Source organism: Ictidomys tridecemlineatus, chromosome 9 (assembly GCF_052094955.1).
Source record: "Ictidomys tridecemlineatus isolate mIctTri1 chromosome 9, mIctTri1.hap1, whole genome shotgun sequence".
Classification (NCBI taxonomy): domain Eukaryota; kingdom Metazoa; phylum Chordata; class Mammalia; order Rodentia; family Sciuridae; genus Ictidomys; species Ictidomys tridecemlineatus.
In genome coordinates this window covers 124,805,155-124,820,441 of record NC_135485.1, presented here as the reverse complement: position 1 = coordinate 124,820,441, position 15,287 = coordinate 124,805,155, and the positions used below count along the sequence as shown (strand labels likewise).

Genomic DNA, 15,287 nt, shown 5'->3' with positions numbered 1-15,287 from the left:
TGGGAATGGAGGCTCTGCTTCCAGGGCGGCTCCTTCACTTGCTGAAGGTTGGAGCCGGCTCTGGGCAGGACGCCTTGGCTCCTCACCACAGGGACCTCCCCGTAAGTCGGCTTGAGTATCCTCAGAACATGGCAACCCGCTGTGTCCCCTGAACCAAATGATCAGAGAGAGTGAGAGTAATGGAGAAGCTCTGGTTTCTGTGACCTAGCTTTGGAGGCCACACCCCATTATTTCTTTAATGTCCCGGGAGTCACATGACATCAGCCAATTCATGACCTAAGTGTGTGAAAATTGGGTGAGGTGTGGGGGTGCCATCTGGGAGTCTGGCTGTCACACCAGCCTTCTTCCATTTACACCTACCAGCCACCCCAAACCTCTGTCTTGGGCGGTCCCTGCCCCCCAACCTGTCCACCCTCCTCTTTGAAGGCTGCCACCGTCCCTCCCCATCAATCCCCTGGCTTTGTTCTCCTTCCAGCCCTGGATTTTCCAGACTGATCCCCCTCCGTCCCTTCTTCTCCTTCTCTTCAAATCCACCCCATGCTCTGACATTGTTTTCTTCTCCTAATCCCCGTCTTCCTGGTTTTCCCCTTGACCTCGGCCTGTGATCTGTTTCCTCTGCCCGGGCTCCTCAGAGTCCCTTCCATCTAGCTGATAATTTTCCCCTGCAGGAATATTTACTGTGCTTAAATCACAGCGTTTTCTTCGGGACGGATAGGCAATAAAGAGTACTAAATGTGTCATCGGCTGCCAGACAGATGAAGAAAGCATTTCCCCTGCACTTTAATTCATCATCCATGTCCCAGTTTAAGACTTTTAAGGCGGTCGTAACTAAGGGCCTCGGAGTCACGGGCACATCTGTGGACACGGAGGGATAAATGCCTTGCATTTGGAGGCTGCGCTGTCTGCCCGGGGGCTGTCTGCCGTGAGCATTCTCGTTGGTTGAAAGAAGGACGAGAAAAGTACGCTTGGAACATTAGCCAACATCTTGAGATTATAAACTGTCTGATGTGCTGATATTTTATCTGATGCTGTCTCCTGGGTCTGCTGGTGGTGAAAGATCCCCTAGATTTGTGAAGTGCGTTGAAAGCCCTGGCAGTATCTCATCCTGATTGGCAGAGCTAAAACGCAACTCTTTGACCTCATGAACTTGAAAACTTCTTTTCGAAGCTGTGAAATGTAAATCCACAGTAGCCGCTGACCTTCGACGTCATTGCTTCTCCCTGGAGCTTTGGCTTTTCTGTTGTATTTAGAACTGGTTAATAATCTTCAGGACTAAGCCGCTGACCACTTTGATACTGTTTTCATTAGCCCCAAACATTGGGTGGTGACTTCATCTTTGAACATAACTGATTTTGTTAGAAACCAAAACAAAAGGAGGGACTGAGCCATTCTGAAGGCTTCAGTTTCTGGAAAAAAATGAGCCGTTACATTGAATCCCAGACCCCGTTTGAGGTCAGTGGGCTGCATGTTGTGGTCACTCAGTGAATCTGGCGCATTGGGGGGCTAGTGGCCCTTGTGGGCTGATGCCCGCCTTCGTGCAGGTGGAGGGAGGGTTTGCCATGCAGATCAGTGTGTCACTTGGATCGATTGCAAGAACTTGATATGAACTTGAGTAACACATGTTCATATTAAAGGTCCCCTTATTCATGAGTGTGGGCTGTCAGAAATTCTTCTTGGTGGAAACAGGAGGGAGATAAGACTTAGGGGTTGTCATAGTGGCCGACTGTGGTAGCCTCCACGGTTGGAACTGAAGAGGCAAGTCCCTGTCCTGCCACCGTGGTGTGCTGGGAAATTGGTAAGACCTCACAGTGAAAGCCTGCAGCTGTTTTTACTGGGGAGCACAATAATACTACCTGTCTCTTGAGCAAGAGCCAGTAAGACGGCACTTCACTTGAAAGTCTCACTAGCATGTGACAAGGTCCTGTGCTGATGCAGCAGGCCACGTAGTCTCCTGAGGTGGCAGTGATTCTGAGGGACAGAAAAACACAAGCCAGCAGAGTCTCCCAGCCCCTTGGTGGACCACTTAGTGGGCTACTATCTTAATCCTGTGTTCACATGCACAGTGCATTCCATTCATCACAGTTAACCAACCACAAACCTCAAATGACACTAATTTTGTCACATGAAACCAAATCTGAGGGGTGGCTGCAGGTAGGAACACTTTGTGACCAACCCTTTGGTGCTGATTCCATTCATATCTCATTACTCATACTGAAGTACTTCAAAGTGTTCTAAAGGATCGGAAATCCAATATATCCACAACAGACCTTTCTGTTCTTAAATGCATTCCAAATTCAGCATTTATAGTAATTTACACCAGCTTTCCTTCTAGTTAATGGAATTGGTGCTTTTGTTAAAAAAAAAAAATGAAGTACAAAAGTGAAGCAATCTTTTCACAGATATTTTTCCCATCTTCAATATACTTCTTTTTTTTTTTTGGAGAGAGAGAATGAATTTTAATATTTATTTTTTAGTTATTGGCAGATACAACGTCTTTGTTTATATGTGGTGCTGAGGATCGAACCCGGGCCGCATGCATGCCAGGCGAGCGTGCTACCGATTGAGCCACATCCCCAGCCCAGTATACTTCTTTTTTTTATTTTTTTTTTATTTTTTTTTTATTTTTTAGTTCTCGGCGGACACAACTTCCTTGTTGGTGTGTGGTGCTGAGGACCGAACCCAGCGCCCTGCACATGCCAGGCGAGCGCGCTACCGCTTGAGCCACATCCCCAGCCCCCAGTATACTTCTTTTTAAAGAAGAAATTTTTCTTAACTTCTTTGTGAGGAAAGGTTATAAGGTTATCAATTTGTATATCATGAATTTCAGACATGTTACTATGTTATGTGATGGAAAGACAGTCTTTCTTTTTTTGTTTTTGTACCAGGAATTGAACTCAGGGGCACTTAACCACTGAACCACATCCCCAGCCCTTTTTTATATTTTATTAGAGACAAGATCTCACTGAGTTGCTGAAGCTAAGTTTGAACTTGCGCTCCTCCTGCCTCGGCCTCCCGAGTCACTGGGATTACAGGTGTGTGCCACACGCCTGGCCATAATCTGAAGACACTCTAAATATGCCTGTATGTATATTTTGATCAGTGATTTGGAAATTGGTGACATCCCTTAATTACTCAATAACCTAGTAGGACTTCTCTTGCAATCTTAGAAAATAGGACAACAGGGTAAGAGCAGCTGAAATGTGCCTGTACTTTGGAGTTAGAGCTGGTTTTGGATTCTATAACTCCACCTTTGCTGTTGTATTTGGGAAAGTTACCTAACATCTCTAAGATTTGTTTTTTTTTTCCACTGGTCAATGGAGTTGCTGATAATAACCAATTCATATTAAGTACTCATTTCGAGATTTGGCCCAAAGTAGGCATTCAACAAACCATAGGGGGCTTTCTTTCCTTTTCTTACAAAGCAAAGGTTATTGTTTGGCTGTAGATAACTTGCAGTGCTTAGACACTCAATAAGTGACAGAACTTAAATCATGTCGGGCACAGTGGCACCCGCCTATAATCCCAGTGTTTTGGGAGGCTGAGGTAGGAGGATAACAAGTTCAAAGTTGGCCTCCACAACTTAGCAAGGCCCTAGAGCAACTTAGAGAGACCCTATCTCTAAATAAAATATAAAAAAGGAGCTGGGGATATGGCTCTGTGGTTGAGTGCCCCTGGGTTCAAACCCCCAGGGGCTTGAATAAATAAAGCCAAATAAAGAAAAAAACAAAAACAAAAATCAAAAAACTTAAATCATGGTAGCTGAATAATCAATTGCAATAACTGCCAGAAACTTGCTCCACAGATGTCGTCCACCTTGGCTGCACATTGGATCATCTGTGGAGCTTTAGAAGAGGCTGAAACCTGGGCTCGACCCTTAGTTAATCTTGGGTACAGCCTGGCAATAGAACTTTTTAAGGTTCCCCCCGTAGTTCTAATATAGATGCAGAGAACTGCCCCTTCGCAGCAGCGACCATACCCTGAAGGCTATTCTGTTTTCAAGTGTAAAAGAACAGTGTAAAACTTATGTGGCAGGAAAAGCTTTCCTGAGAAAGTTCGTGCAGACGAGGACTTTTTGTGCTGGCCAAATTCTGCCTGTTGTCTGGGTTTTTTATTTTATTTTTTTAATAAAATATTATTGGAGCACAGCTGGGCTTGTTTTTAAAACATTTCTAATTTGTTTTTTTATTTACTGATTTATTTGCACATGGTCTCTGTCTGCTCAGTTGCAGAGTTGAAGAGTTGCAATAGAGACCATATGACCCCCCGAGCCTAAAATGTCACTTTCTGGCCCTTGTTAGAAAATGTTTCTGATCCTTCTGTTGATCACTTACCAGCTGAACTGTGGTGCCATCTTCAAACACATTTGAGGACGTTAACTGGCTACCACCAATGCCTCCTAGATTCTGCTTGAGGTCAGTCATGTGCTACAGGCCTTGAATAACCCCTGGGGCTGCTCTTTTCTGAGAAGCCTATTTCTGAACAAAACGTCAGCTTTTTAGGGTAGCACTTAACATTCCTCTCTAAATCTTAAGTCTTGTAGAAATCGTAATAATCCACTTATCAAAGAACTTTCTTGTAGGGTGCTGACACGAGGTCCTGGCTAAAAGCATAGACATCTGAGGGTCGTCATCGAACGTACCCCATCAGCTGCAGGGGCCCTTTCAGACGTCGATGGCAGTTGAGAAAGTCTTGTTGCTTTTTCTGCTATTTTCGAGTCTTTTATAAGACGTTCTTAGCAGGAGAGCAATTCTGGTACATTCCTTTTCCTTGCTTACTCACAACAATGGAGCTATTGTTGCCAGAGGGGTAAGTGGGGGACACAGCAACGCCAGGTCCTTTCTGTCACCTGTGCTCCTTGGCCAACCAGGACCTGTCTAAGGAATTATATCCCCTCTCCTCCCCGCCCCTGCATAACCCATCTTGCTGAGCCAACTGGTACTGGCGGGCCATATCTAGCCGTCATTGTGTGCGTACCAAGGAGGACCTCAGCACTGGGGTCGGTGAACGCTCGTGAGCATTGTAAGGGATTTTAATAAAACTCGTTATTTTTTTTTAACACGAAATGGAACAGTTTTCATCAAAAATACCATGTTCGATTTTTCTGGTGCTGCTTTAATCCCTGCTTCAGTAAGAGTCATTCTCTTACCAGGGAAATACGAAACATCCTGCAGGGGAAACAGTGAGAATTCTGTGCAGTCTCGCGCTCTTTGTCTGTGTGCCCTGCTTTTGGCGCGCCGGGAATGCTCTGCCTTGTGTTTAGCAGGGGCTGCCTCCCGTTTTCCAGGGATCTTGGTGAATGCCGTGGTTTTCTGGTATCCCTGTTGAGCCAGGCTTCATGACTGGGAAGTCAGGTGAACCTGTTCAGAAGCAGAGTGACTCAAGGATACAGCTCGGGCTGTGCCCTGGCAAGACGGCTCCCTCTCGGGGCTCCTTGGCATGACTTGTGACCTTGAGAACCTGCTCTGGACTGTGGAGGCTTCATGGAAGTGTGTTAAGTGTGCTAGTCCGTCTGCCCCTAGGCCTGGAAGCTTGGGGGCAGCAGTAACCCTCTCTCCCCAGCTTGCGTTTAAAATAGCACAGGTGGTTACTGTAGATGTTACTAAACAGTGAGGAGGGAGAAAGGAAAATTGATTCTGACTCTGTTCAGCTGTGCTATACTAAAATCGTCCCCTTTATATTTTCTTCATGAAAGCCTTATTTTCAAATAAAGGCATGTATTGGATAAGTCACTCATTAAATTCACATAGGATTTTTAAATGCTTGAGGTTTAACTCTTTAAAAACAGTAGTCAATTTTGGAACATGTTCTTGTCATCACCATTTGCTAAGGCGGCTGCATTTCCTGGTGAATTGGGGAGGCCTTTGTCAGATACACAGCGGAGGTGGCATTTCACTTGGCCCCAAGCCCTCTCCCTCCACGAGGTCCCTCTTCCTCTTGGTCTCCAGGCTTCCGCCCAGTTGCCATTCTCTTTTTGGGGCCAGAGAACCAGCTTTCACCACCTGTTCTGTTTCCTGGTCTCTCTGTCTGCTTTTTGTCTCCCTGGAATCCTAAACACAAACCGGGTTTGTAATTATTGGGCTGGACAGGGAATCAGGATAGGGTAAGAGGGTGGGGGGTAATCAAAATAAACACTGGGAGAGTTACAATGGTTCACAGGAGCTCCGTGAGTAGACGCTGGGAGGGGCTGGATGTGTGCCCGTGTTCATGTGAGGAAGGATGCTGTTTCAGCCCTGCTGAGACTTGGTTTCCAGTCCTGGAATCAGGCAGGACAGGGCAGTTTGCAGCAAACCAGTACTTACTCAAATTAGATCAGGAAAAAGGACTTGCAAGAGTGTTATCTGCTTCCAGGAAAACTGAGAAAGCAGGTCTCGGGCTGAGCCCGGACCACAGCAGCTCTTAGGATTGCTGCAGGGGGTGTGGGGACGGCACACCCACCTACCCAAGGTTCTGAGGCTCTGAGTGTGGAAGGGAGACGGTTCTTGCCCAGTGTCCATGCCAGACCCGGCCAGCTATGGACTGAGACTGTGTAGCCTGGGACTGTATGCCTGTCCCAGGATATGAGATTTAGACTCACTGCCCCTGTCGTTCTCTGGCATTAACAATCCATCTCCCCAGTTGTTTGTTCTGGGGTCAAGCAGTAACCAGCAGGGATCTGTTTATCTTTTAAGATTTCACTTTCTGGAAAAAATTATGTTGTTCTTATGTTTCTTCCATGAAGAATTTGGCTGATATCAGCTCAATTAGGATCTGATCATTGACAATTTTCAATCTGGAAACAGTTGGGTTAGAGGTAGGGGGGGATCAATTCTGAATGAATGTTTAGCCAGAGGTCTCTTATAGCCATTTGGTAGTCAACAATTCAAAACATTCAGTCATCTCAAGGTTCTGTGCTAGGGATGTAGCTCGGTTGATAGTGCTTGCCTTACACGCACAAGGTGCTAGGGTTCAATCCCGAGCACCACACACACACACACAATAGTTCTGTGCTAGGTATTTCAAAAAAAGGTCTGATAACTAACGTTGAGTTTGCGTTATGCTACAGTGCCTGTGCTAAATTATTTTTTAGATATGAGCTAATTTTCATTCTCTATCAAATATCTAGCTGTTTGATGCTACTTTTTCCATTTATGGAGCAGAAATTTAAGACTTCGAAAGTTTAACTTTAAAAAAAAAATCATTTGAGTGAATGTAAGTATAAGATGCACCAGAAAAGTGGCAAGAAATATATTGGTCAGGTAGATAGGGGTACAGATTGAGGCTTGAATGCTGTGTTGAAGGTTTTGGGGTCATTCTGTTGGTGATAGTGACCCTCTAGGGTTCTTGGATCCTGGGGGTGATATTATAACTGCCCTTAGGAACAGTTTCTTTGGTAATAACGTGTGATAGAGGAGAGATTAACAGCAACAAAGAGACCTCTGGTGAGGGACCAAGGAAGCCAGGGGAGCACCTGAGCAGGGTGGTAGCTATGGGTGGGGAACGGAATAGAGAATATTGTGATTTTCTCCTAGGCTTATCCTAAGTCCCTCTCTGGGCCCTGATTTCTAACTTTTAAACATTATCTCATAGAGTGCTACCAATTCTGGAGTTGCCTTCAACTTCAATGACAAAAAAACAAATAAAACAAGAAAAAAGCAAAAGAAAATGTTAAATATTGAAAAGTTTGATGGTCCACCTATTACGTTTTGTTGTTTGGCAATAAAATGATTGAACTGTTAGAAACTAGATGTTTGGCGTGGCGCTGTTGGAATTGTCTACAGTTCTAAGCCTTATTTTGCCACTAATAAGAACCTTAATCATCTGTGATGCCACAAAGTCTCCTTTATTTTACCAAAGTCAAATGCAGTTTCAGGGCTGAGGTTGTGGCTCAGTGGTAGAGCACTTGCCTAGCACATGTGAGCCACTGGGTTCAGTCCTCAGCACCACAGAAAAATAAAGGATTGTGTGCACTTAAAAAAAAAAAGTGTCAATTTTCCTGCTATCTAGTCTGACTTGAAAATATATCTAAGAAAGAAATGCATTAATGTGATGTGTACAGGAAGAGAGGTGAGATGAGAAGAAAGCAAACGTTTCCTGTCTTTCTGTATCCTTCTATGTTGCATGGTCTATTCTCTAAGGACTCTTGAGCCTGGGTCTGTGAATGCATCCTAATAGGTAATGGCCATTCTCCTCTTTCAGCAGATTTCTGCTCACGGCAGATCTTCTTCCAATGTGAATGGTGGACCTGAACTTGAGCGTTGCATGAGTCCTGAAGGTAGTTGTCAATCTGATCATGACTTTATAAAGGAAATCATCCAGGTGAACCCGATAGTCATCCCAAGCCCACTGGGTGTCAAATTATGATCTTCCTCAACATGAATGTAGTCACGTCACCCGTTAGCCCAGTTAGCGGGTGGAAGGGTTGGGGTCACTTCAGTGTATATAAAACCTCATTGTCATTAATTAGGCCACTGCATCTTCAAAGTTGAGACTTGGGCTTTATTTTTCTTTGATAATCTGCTCATAATTCCTAAGTGCATGTCATTTTTCTCAATTAAATAACAAAAGTGTATGTCTCCTAAGTGCTGGGCACTGGACACATTTTGAGAAGTAGTTTCTTAACCTGCGTCCTAACACACACACACACACACACACACACACACACACACACACACACACACACACACACACCCCACCCCTTTTTAAGAAGGCTTTGAGCCAGGTGTTAACCTTCAGAAGGCATCTTACCTGTATAGAACTTTCTTTACCAGAAAAGTTAGAGATATTGTGCTGGTTACAGTGGTGCATCCTGTAATCCCAGCAATTTGGGAGGCTGAGGCAAGAACATTGCAAGTTCAAGGCCAGTCTGGACAAATTAGTGAGACACTCCTCAATTTGGAGAGACCCTGTCTCAAAGTGGGGGGAAAAAAAAGGCTAAGGATGTAGCTCAGTGGTATAGCTCTTCTGTATTCAATTCTCAGTACCAAAAAAAAAAATAAAAAATGGAAATCTTGAACTTTTCTAAGATTAAATCCCTCCCTCTGTCCCCTTCCTTTCTTCTTTTTTTTTTTTAGAGAGAGAGAGAGAATTTTAATATTTTTTTTTTTTTAGTTATTGGCGGACACAACATCTTTGTTGGTATGTGGTGCTGAGGATGGAACCCGGGCTACACGCATGCCAGGCGAACACGCTACCGCTCGAGCCAAATCCCCAGCCCCTCCTTCCTTTCTTCTTTCCTGAGCATTGACAAGAGTTTGGAAAAGTTCTAGTTAGACTTCGTTTTTAACCAAGGCTAATAATTTATTTCAGCTGATAGTTCAAGGATTTGCTACGTTTGTTGGTTTTGTTGGTTTCTAATTCCAACCAACAAGGTCAAAAGGAAATTGGTGATTTAGGCATTCTATTTAGGAAATATGCTGAGATTTTCGTTAGCTTCACCATAAATTTAAAAATATAATGTGTTGCAGTTTATTATTTTAGAAACATATAGGAATCAATACAAAATGCTGATATTTCCTTTAGATTTGCTTTTATCCTTTTTGCAGGTGTGAATGGAAACAGGTGCTCTGAATCATCAACTCTTCTTGAGAAATACAAAATTGGGAAGGTCATTGGTGATGGCAATTTTGCAGTAGTCAAAGAATGCATGGACAGGTGAGTGGGTAGTGAGGGTTCTGGGTTCTTCTACACCTATGGTTCTCCTTTGGAATTTGTTCTCTCTTCTGGTGGTGGTGGTGGGGAAGAATTTATTCATAATGAACTAGACCTTCCTGGGTAGTCTCTCTTTTCTCCTTCCTGAAAGAGTCTATCTTGAGGACTAGCTATTTGACATGTCACATACAGATTGACAAGAAAAAACACATGTATACAAATAGAGTGTAAAATATGTGACTTCTAAGGACTTGTTAGAAATATGAAGCAAGGTTTGGTTTACAATAAATAAAAGTTCATCTTCCAGGCAGGGCCTCATCAGTGGGTCCTCCAACCCCCTAGCAGAAGCAGCCTCGCTGGAGAGAACTGTCAATAGAACGGGACTCTTCTCTGAGCTGTTCTTGGATCAGTATTTTTTGATACATTCAGATTAAATCATGTTAAGATGCTTGTGTCCAAGGAAATGATCTCTTTGGTGGCAGATACAGCCACTTAAAGGTGTGAATGATATAGTACCAGAAAGTCTGGGGCAAGTTTCCAGTTTTGAATCATAGGCTCACGTGACTAATGTATTGATATAAAGATACATTAATTGAAAATAAAATGTTTATCATTAAGGTGATTCCCAATTTTATTATGTTTCCTAGGAGATCTGTCTTGAGATTTAAGTGGGGAAAAATGATTTCTTGTTTAGCTCTGATACAACAGAATTTCAACACTTCAAATATGAGTTAATAATACTATAATAATATTTATTAAAGGAATTTAACTAACATGCATTGTTGTTTGGGATTTTATTTTCTATTTTGAGTACCTTTTTTCCCTGAGACATTGTCTTGAACGCGCAAAGGAAACAGCCAAACCTTATTCCCTGAGTCTGTGCTCTCTGGGAAATTAGGAAGGATGGTATCTGTGGTTGTGTCTTTAAATGGTCCTCCTCTGATTGCGCCTAGGTCCACTGGAAAGGAATTTGCTCTGAAGATCATAGACAAAGCCAAGTGTTGTGGAAAGGTATGGTGTGCATAACTGCTTCCTAAAAGAAAGTGGATCGCCGTGACGTGATGTTTAGTACAGGGAATGTTTGACAAGACCATCATGGCAGGAACTGACCCCCAGGAACAGCCGGCAAAGCAGTCAGACGGTTTTTCCTGCTGTTAATCCTAATGTTAATCCTAAACCAGTAAATTGATTTGATCTTGGTTCTAGTTATAGAAAATACAAGTTCTCTTTGAATGATGCCCAGTTAAAAATCTAGCAACTTTCCAGAGTGTGTTAAGGTGTGTGAGGGGCCCGAGAGGGACCAGTTCCAAGCTGTGGTGGTCTTCCAGCTTCACAGGATGCCTGGATCAAACAGCAGCTCCATGCTCATGGTGCAGTGGGCAGCACGAACTTCATGTTTGCTTTGGTTCCCCTCAACTCCCAGGCTTCGTGGAAGGGATAGGAAGGGTCCCCGTTGAAAGCGGCACACACAGTGGTCTGTATCTGATCTGAAGACGCACAGGCTTAGACAACCCCAGCCTGAGGAGGGAGCTGCTAGCAACCTGCCCCGACTTTTCCCCAGAGGAAAACATTATTTTTATTTTCGTAGTCATGAATGAAGTCTGCCCTTTGCCCCTGAGGGAAACCCTATCCATATGTTCCAAGAGTGCTAGCTATACAGACATCCTTGAAATGATTGGAAACCAATGCTGGTCAAGATTTGCATGAACGCTGTGCAGAACTGTATTGTCAACACGATGGACATTTTTTTATCCTGTCCCGACTCTCATCCTGGCTGGGGAAAGATGAACTGTTGAAATGTTAGAGAACTGGCACTTTAACTTTGTTTGCAAAAACAAATATTCACTGACAGTGATTACATTGACTTTTACAGATTCCTTCCTGGTAGATAGTCTGCTCTCTTGATTGGCGTGCAGGTGTAGAACCACAGTGTCCAACACTGGAGCTGCGAGCCTCAAAATGAGGCTAGTCTGAACTATGGGGTGGGTGTAAAATACCATATTTTGAAGGCTTAGTATTATGAAAAAGAATATAAAAGATTTCATTAATATCTTTGTATTTGGATGATCATAGATTATTTTGGATATAGTGGGTTAAGTAAGTTATATTTTTAAGTTAATTTTACCTGCTTTTAATATTTTAATGTGGCTGTTGGAAGACTTATAATTACAAATATGGATCACATTGTATTCCTGTTGGTCAGTGTTACTGTGGGGACAGAACATATAAAGTTTAATCCTGGCTCTGCCTTTTCTTGCTGTGTGACAGCACCCCCCTCCCCAGTAGAGGGGGAGGGATCTCTGTTTTTTCCTCTAAAATATATTTACCAATAATACCTAAAAGATTAGATTAGTTGTAACGATTGAATCAACGGATGGAAAACGTGTAGAGAAGTGCCAGGATATGATAAGATTTTGGTTTTTTTGGCAGTGCTGGGGATCAGGTCCTCATAGGTGATACACTAAATGACATCTCTGGGCCCACAAGTTAATGTTATTAATACTCAGGGGAATGTAGACTTTAAAATTAACCGGATTTGATGTGATAGGAATGATTTTTCATTTAGTTAGGAACTCCCAAATTAGTCTTCACTGGACATCTACAAAACTGTGTATTTTTCACAGAAAACTTAAAATGTTGTGACACAGTTTTAGAAAAATCTTCTTCTCAGAGTCCCTGAAATAGAGAAGCCAGGAGGGAAATTTGTCACCCGCCACCATCCTGCTCTGTGATGGTCGGCAGAGACTGTGAAGTGACTCCTTTTTACTATTTACTTTAAATGTATGTGCTTTTACTTATTCTAACAATATTATTAGCTTTTTCACTGGCAATGGCCTTTTCCCCATATGTAACCGTTGCTTTCTCCATCTGTTGTATAATCTAAGCAGAATGTTTCATAATCTGGGGAGCCAGGTTCTATACAATTATATTAACTTTTTTAAAAAAAAAAAAAGTAAAAAAACATTGCTGTAGGAAGAATGCTGTTTACCTGATTAAAATTTAAACAGCTATTTTTGCAGTTGCAAAAAAGATCTTTGTATGCTAAAAATTTTAGTCTGCTGCACCAAGTGCTGAGATAAAGGGATAATTTCAAACACTGGGCTCTTGTCTTTCTTTTTTATTGAATGTCATTCTGTTTTTATAATTCTTACTCCTCTGCTTATTTGCATCTTTACCTTTTGCTTATTTGAACAACTATTTCCACATTAAGACTGTATCAAATTGTGGTTTTAAAACTTTATTTTAAGTCAGTTTTTCTCACCACAGTTTTTTTTTCTTTTTTAACTTTTAAATTTTTTTTTTTTTTTGCAGTACTGGGGAGGGAGCTCTGTCCCCAGCCCTTTTTTGAGACGGGGTTTCACTGAGTTGCCAAGGCCGCTCTTGAATTTGTGCTCCTTCTGCCTCAGCTTCCCAGGTCACTGGGATTACAGGCCTGCACCATTGTGCCTGCCTGAAATTTTATTTGCAGATAAAAATTGTCTAGACAATTTTTTTTAAAAAAATTTAGGGGTGCATTTAGCTACTATTCTGAAGTATTTTGGGTTGAATGCAGGAAGTTAATTATGCTGAAAATGTCTGCGATTTTTAAAATATATTATTTATCCCAGATGTATTGGAACTTTGTACATTGCCTTCACTGATGCAAAACATTTGTATGAGCTTCTACAGATAAGGAAGCGGAGATTTAGATTAAATAGCTTCCCAGAAGTCACAGAAGCAGAACCGCGGCTGGAATTTGGGGCCGATTGGTGGCCTGTACATTGGCCCATCTGCCATACACCCACTCTGGGTTCAATTTATTTCTGCATGGTAAAAAGAACCTGGGAAAAAAGGCTCATCTCTCTTGCCTTCTGTTTCTTCTTTTTAAATATACATGAGCATTGATTGATTGATTTACCTAGAACTTGGTGTGTGTGGGTGGATGTGCAGGACACTGGGCTAGGAATGGATAATTTAACAGATGAATTGTCACCAACTCTGTAGAGAGTTACAGGAGCCCATGGGAAGCATGTGGGAGAGAAGCAGGTGACCAGTGAAGGTGCCATACAGCAGGAAGCATTCGAGCTGGCTCTGGAACCGCAGTAGGATGTCAGTAGGCAGCGGTGGAAGAAGAGCCTACCAGGTAGCTAGAACAGCTGGGCAAAGGCTCAGAGGACACAAACCGTGTTAGGTCCTTCCAAGTGGGAGATCAGTGCAAGATCTGCCTCAGGGCTAGGCTTCAGGAGGCTGTTGAGAAGGCTGTGGTTTTGTGAAGGTTAAGGATTCTTCCAGTTTTCATATTTTCTTTCATTCTAAATAAATGGTTTTTGAATCTCCACTGTGAACGAAGCCCTGGGCTTTCTGTAGTCGTACCTAGATATAGTCCTTTCTCTCCCTGCAGATAGTTCTGCATACATGACCTACATGTTATGAGCCCTGTGTCGGTCATCTTTGCATCACTGTGACCAAAATAGGTGACTAGAATATTTTGGAGGAAGTAAGGTTTATTTTGGCTCATGGTTTCAGAGCTTGAGCACACGGCTGTCTGAGTTAATTACTCTGGGACCAAGGTGAGGCAGAACCTCATGGCCAAAGGGTGGGGTGGAAAAGTGGTGCTCCTTCATGGTGGCCAGGAAGCAGGGAGAGCCAGGTTAAGAGAGAAGCCATGAATACTGCAACTAGTAAGGTCAAGGGGCCAGGCTGCCCAAGCCCTTTGGAGGGCATATCCCTCCAGGTGCCCTAGATGTTCTCCTGTGGAGTTACGGGACCTGTTTGCCCGACTGGGTTTTGGTACCATCCTTTCTTTCTGTGCCTCTCTTTCAGATTGGGAATGTTTACTCTGTGCCACTGGATACTGGTGATCTGTAACTTGCCTTGATCGTCACAGGGGCTGACAGCCAAGAGTTTGCCTTGAGTTTCAGAGGAGACTTTGGACTTGGACTTTTGGCTAAGGCTGGAACTGTTAGGAGCAAGGGGACTCTCGGAGATGAGCCAAATGCATTTTTGCTTTCTGAGATGGAAATGAGCTTTTTGGGACTCCAAGGCAGAATGTTATGATTTGGATAAGAGATGTTCCCCCCAATCTCCTGTGTCAAGGCAGGAATACTCAGAGATGAGATGATGAGATTTTGAGAACCATAACCTCATCCTGGTTTGAATGGACTATCTTGGTGGCAGTTGTAGACAAGTGGGGCATGGCTACAGAAGGTGGGTCCCTGAGGGTGTGCCCTGGAAGGGTTCGTCTTCCCTTCCCACCTCCCACCTCCCACCTCCATCCTCTGCGACAGCCATTATGAGTCGGGTGGCTTCCCTCAGTCAGGCCCTTCTGCCATGATGCTGTGCCTCGTCTTGGGCCCAGGGCAATGGAGTTGGCCCACCGTGGACTCACTCTCTGAAATCATGAGCCAAAATGAACGTTTCCTTCTCCTAAGTTGTCTCCCAGGTATTTTGGCCACAGCAATGCTCAAGTTAATTAACACAGGCCCAGATGGCGCACAAATCCCAAAGTATATGGTGTTAGTTTTCTGAGGCCATTAGAATAAATTACCACAAACTTCGTGGCTTAAAACAACAACAGAAATTTTTCTCACCGTTCTGGAGGCCACAAGTGAGAAATCCACACTCCTTCTGGGGCTTTGGGGGAGACCTGTTTCTTGCCTCTGAACAATTTCACGTGACGG

At 43.4% G+C, this 15,287-nt stretch overlaps 1 protein-coding gene across 8 annotated transcripts in view; it reads left to right on the top strand.

Moving 5' to 3' along the window:
• Positions 1–15,287, top strand: part of Dclk2 (doublecortin like kinase 2) — a 150,228-nt gene that overhangs the window by 107,325 nt on the left and 27,616 nt on the right. For 5 of the 8 annotated variants that reach the window (XR_013426128.1, XM_005337587.5, XM_005337589.5 and 2 more), the window contains 3 exons: positions 8,176–8,251; positions 9,522–9,630; positions 10,581–10,638. Coding sequence is in view for 7 of the 8 variants with exons in the window: in XM_005337587.5 (XP_005337644.1) it covers positions 8,176–8,251; positions 9,522–9,630; positions 10,581–10,638 (243 nt within the window). In the remaining variant the exon portion in view is untranslated. The remainder of the gene's footprint in view (positions 1–8,175; positions 8,252–9,521; positions 9,631–10,580; positions 10,639–15,287) is intronic. The other 3 variants (XM_005337588.5, XM_005337590.5, XM_040293216.2) reach the window with 1 other exon arrangement.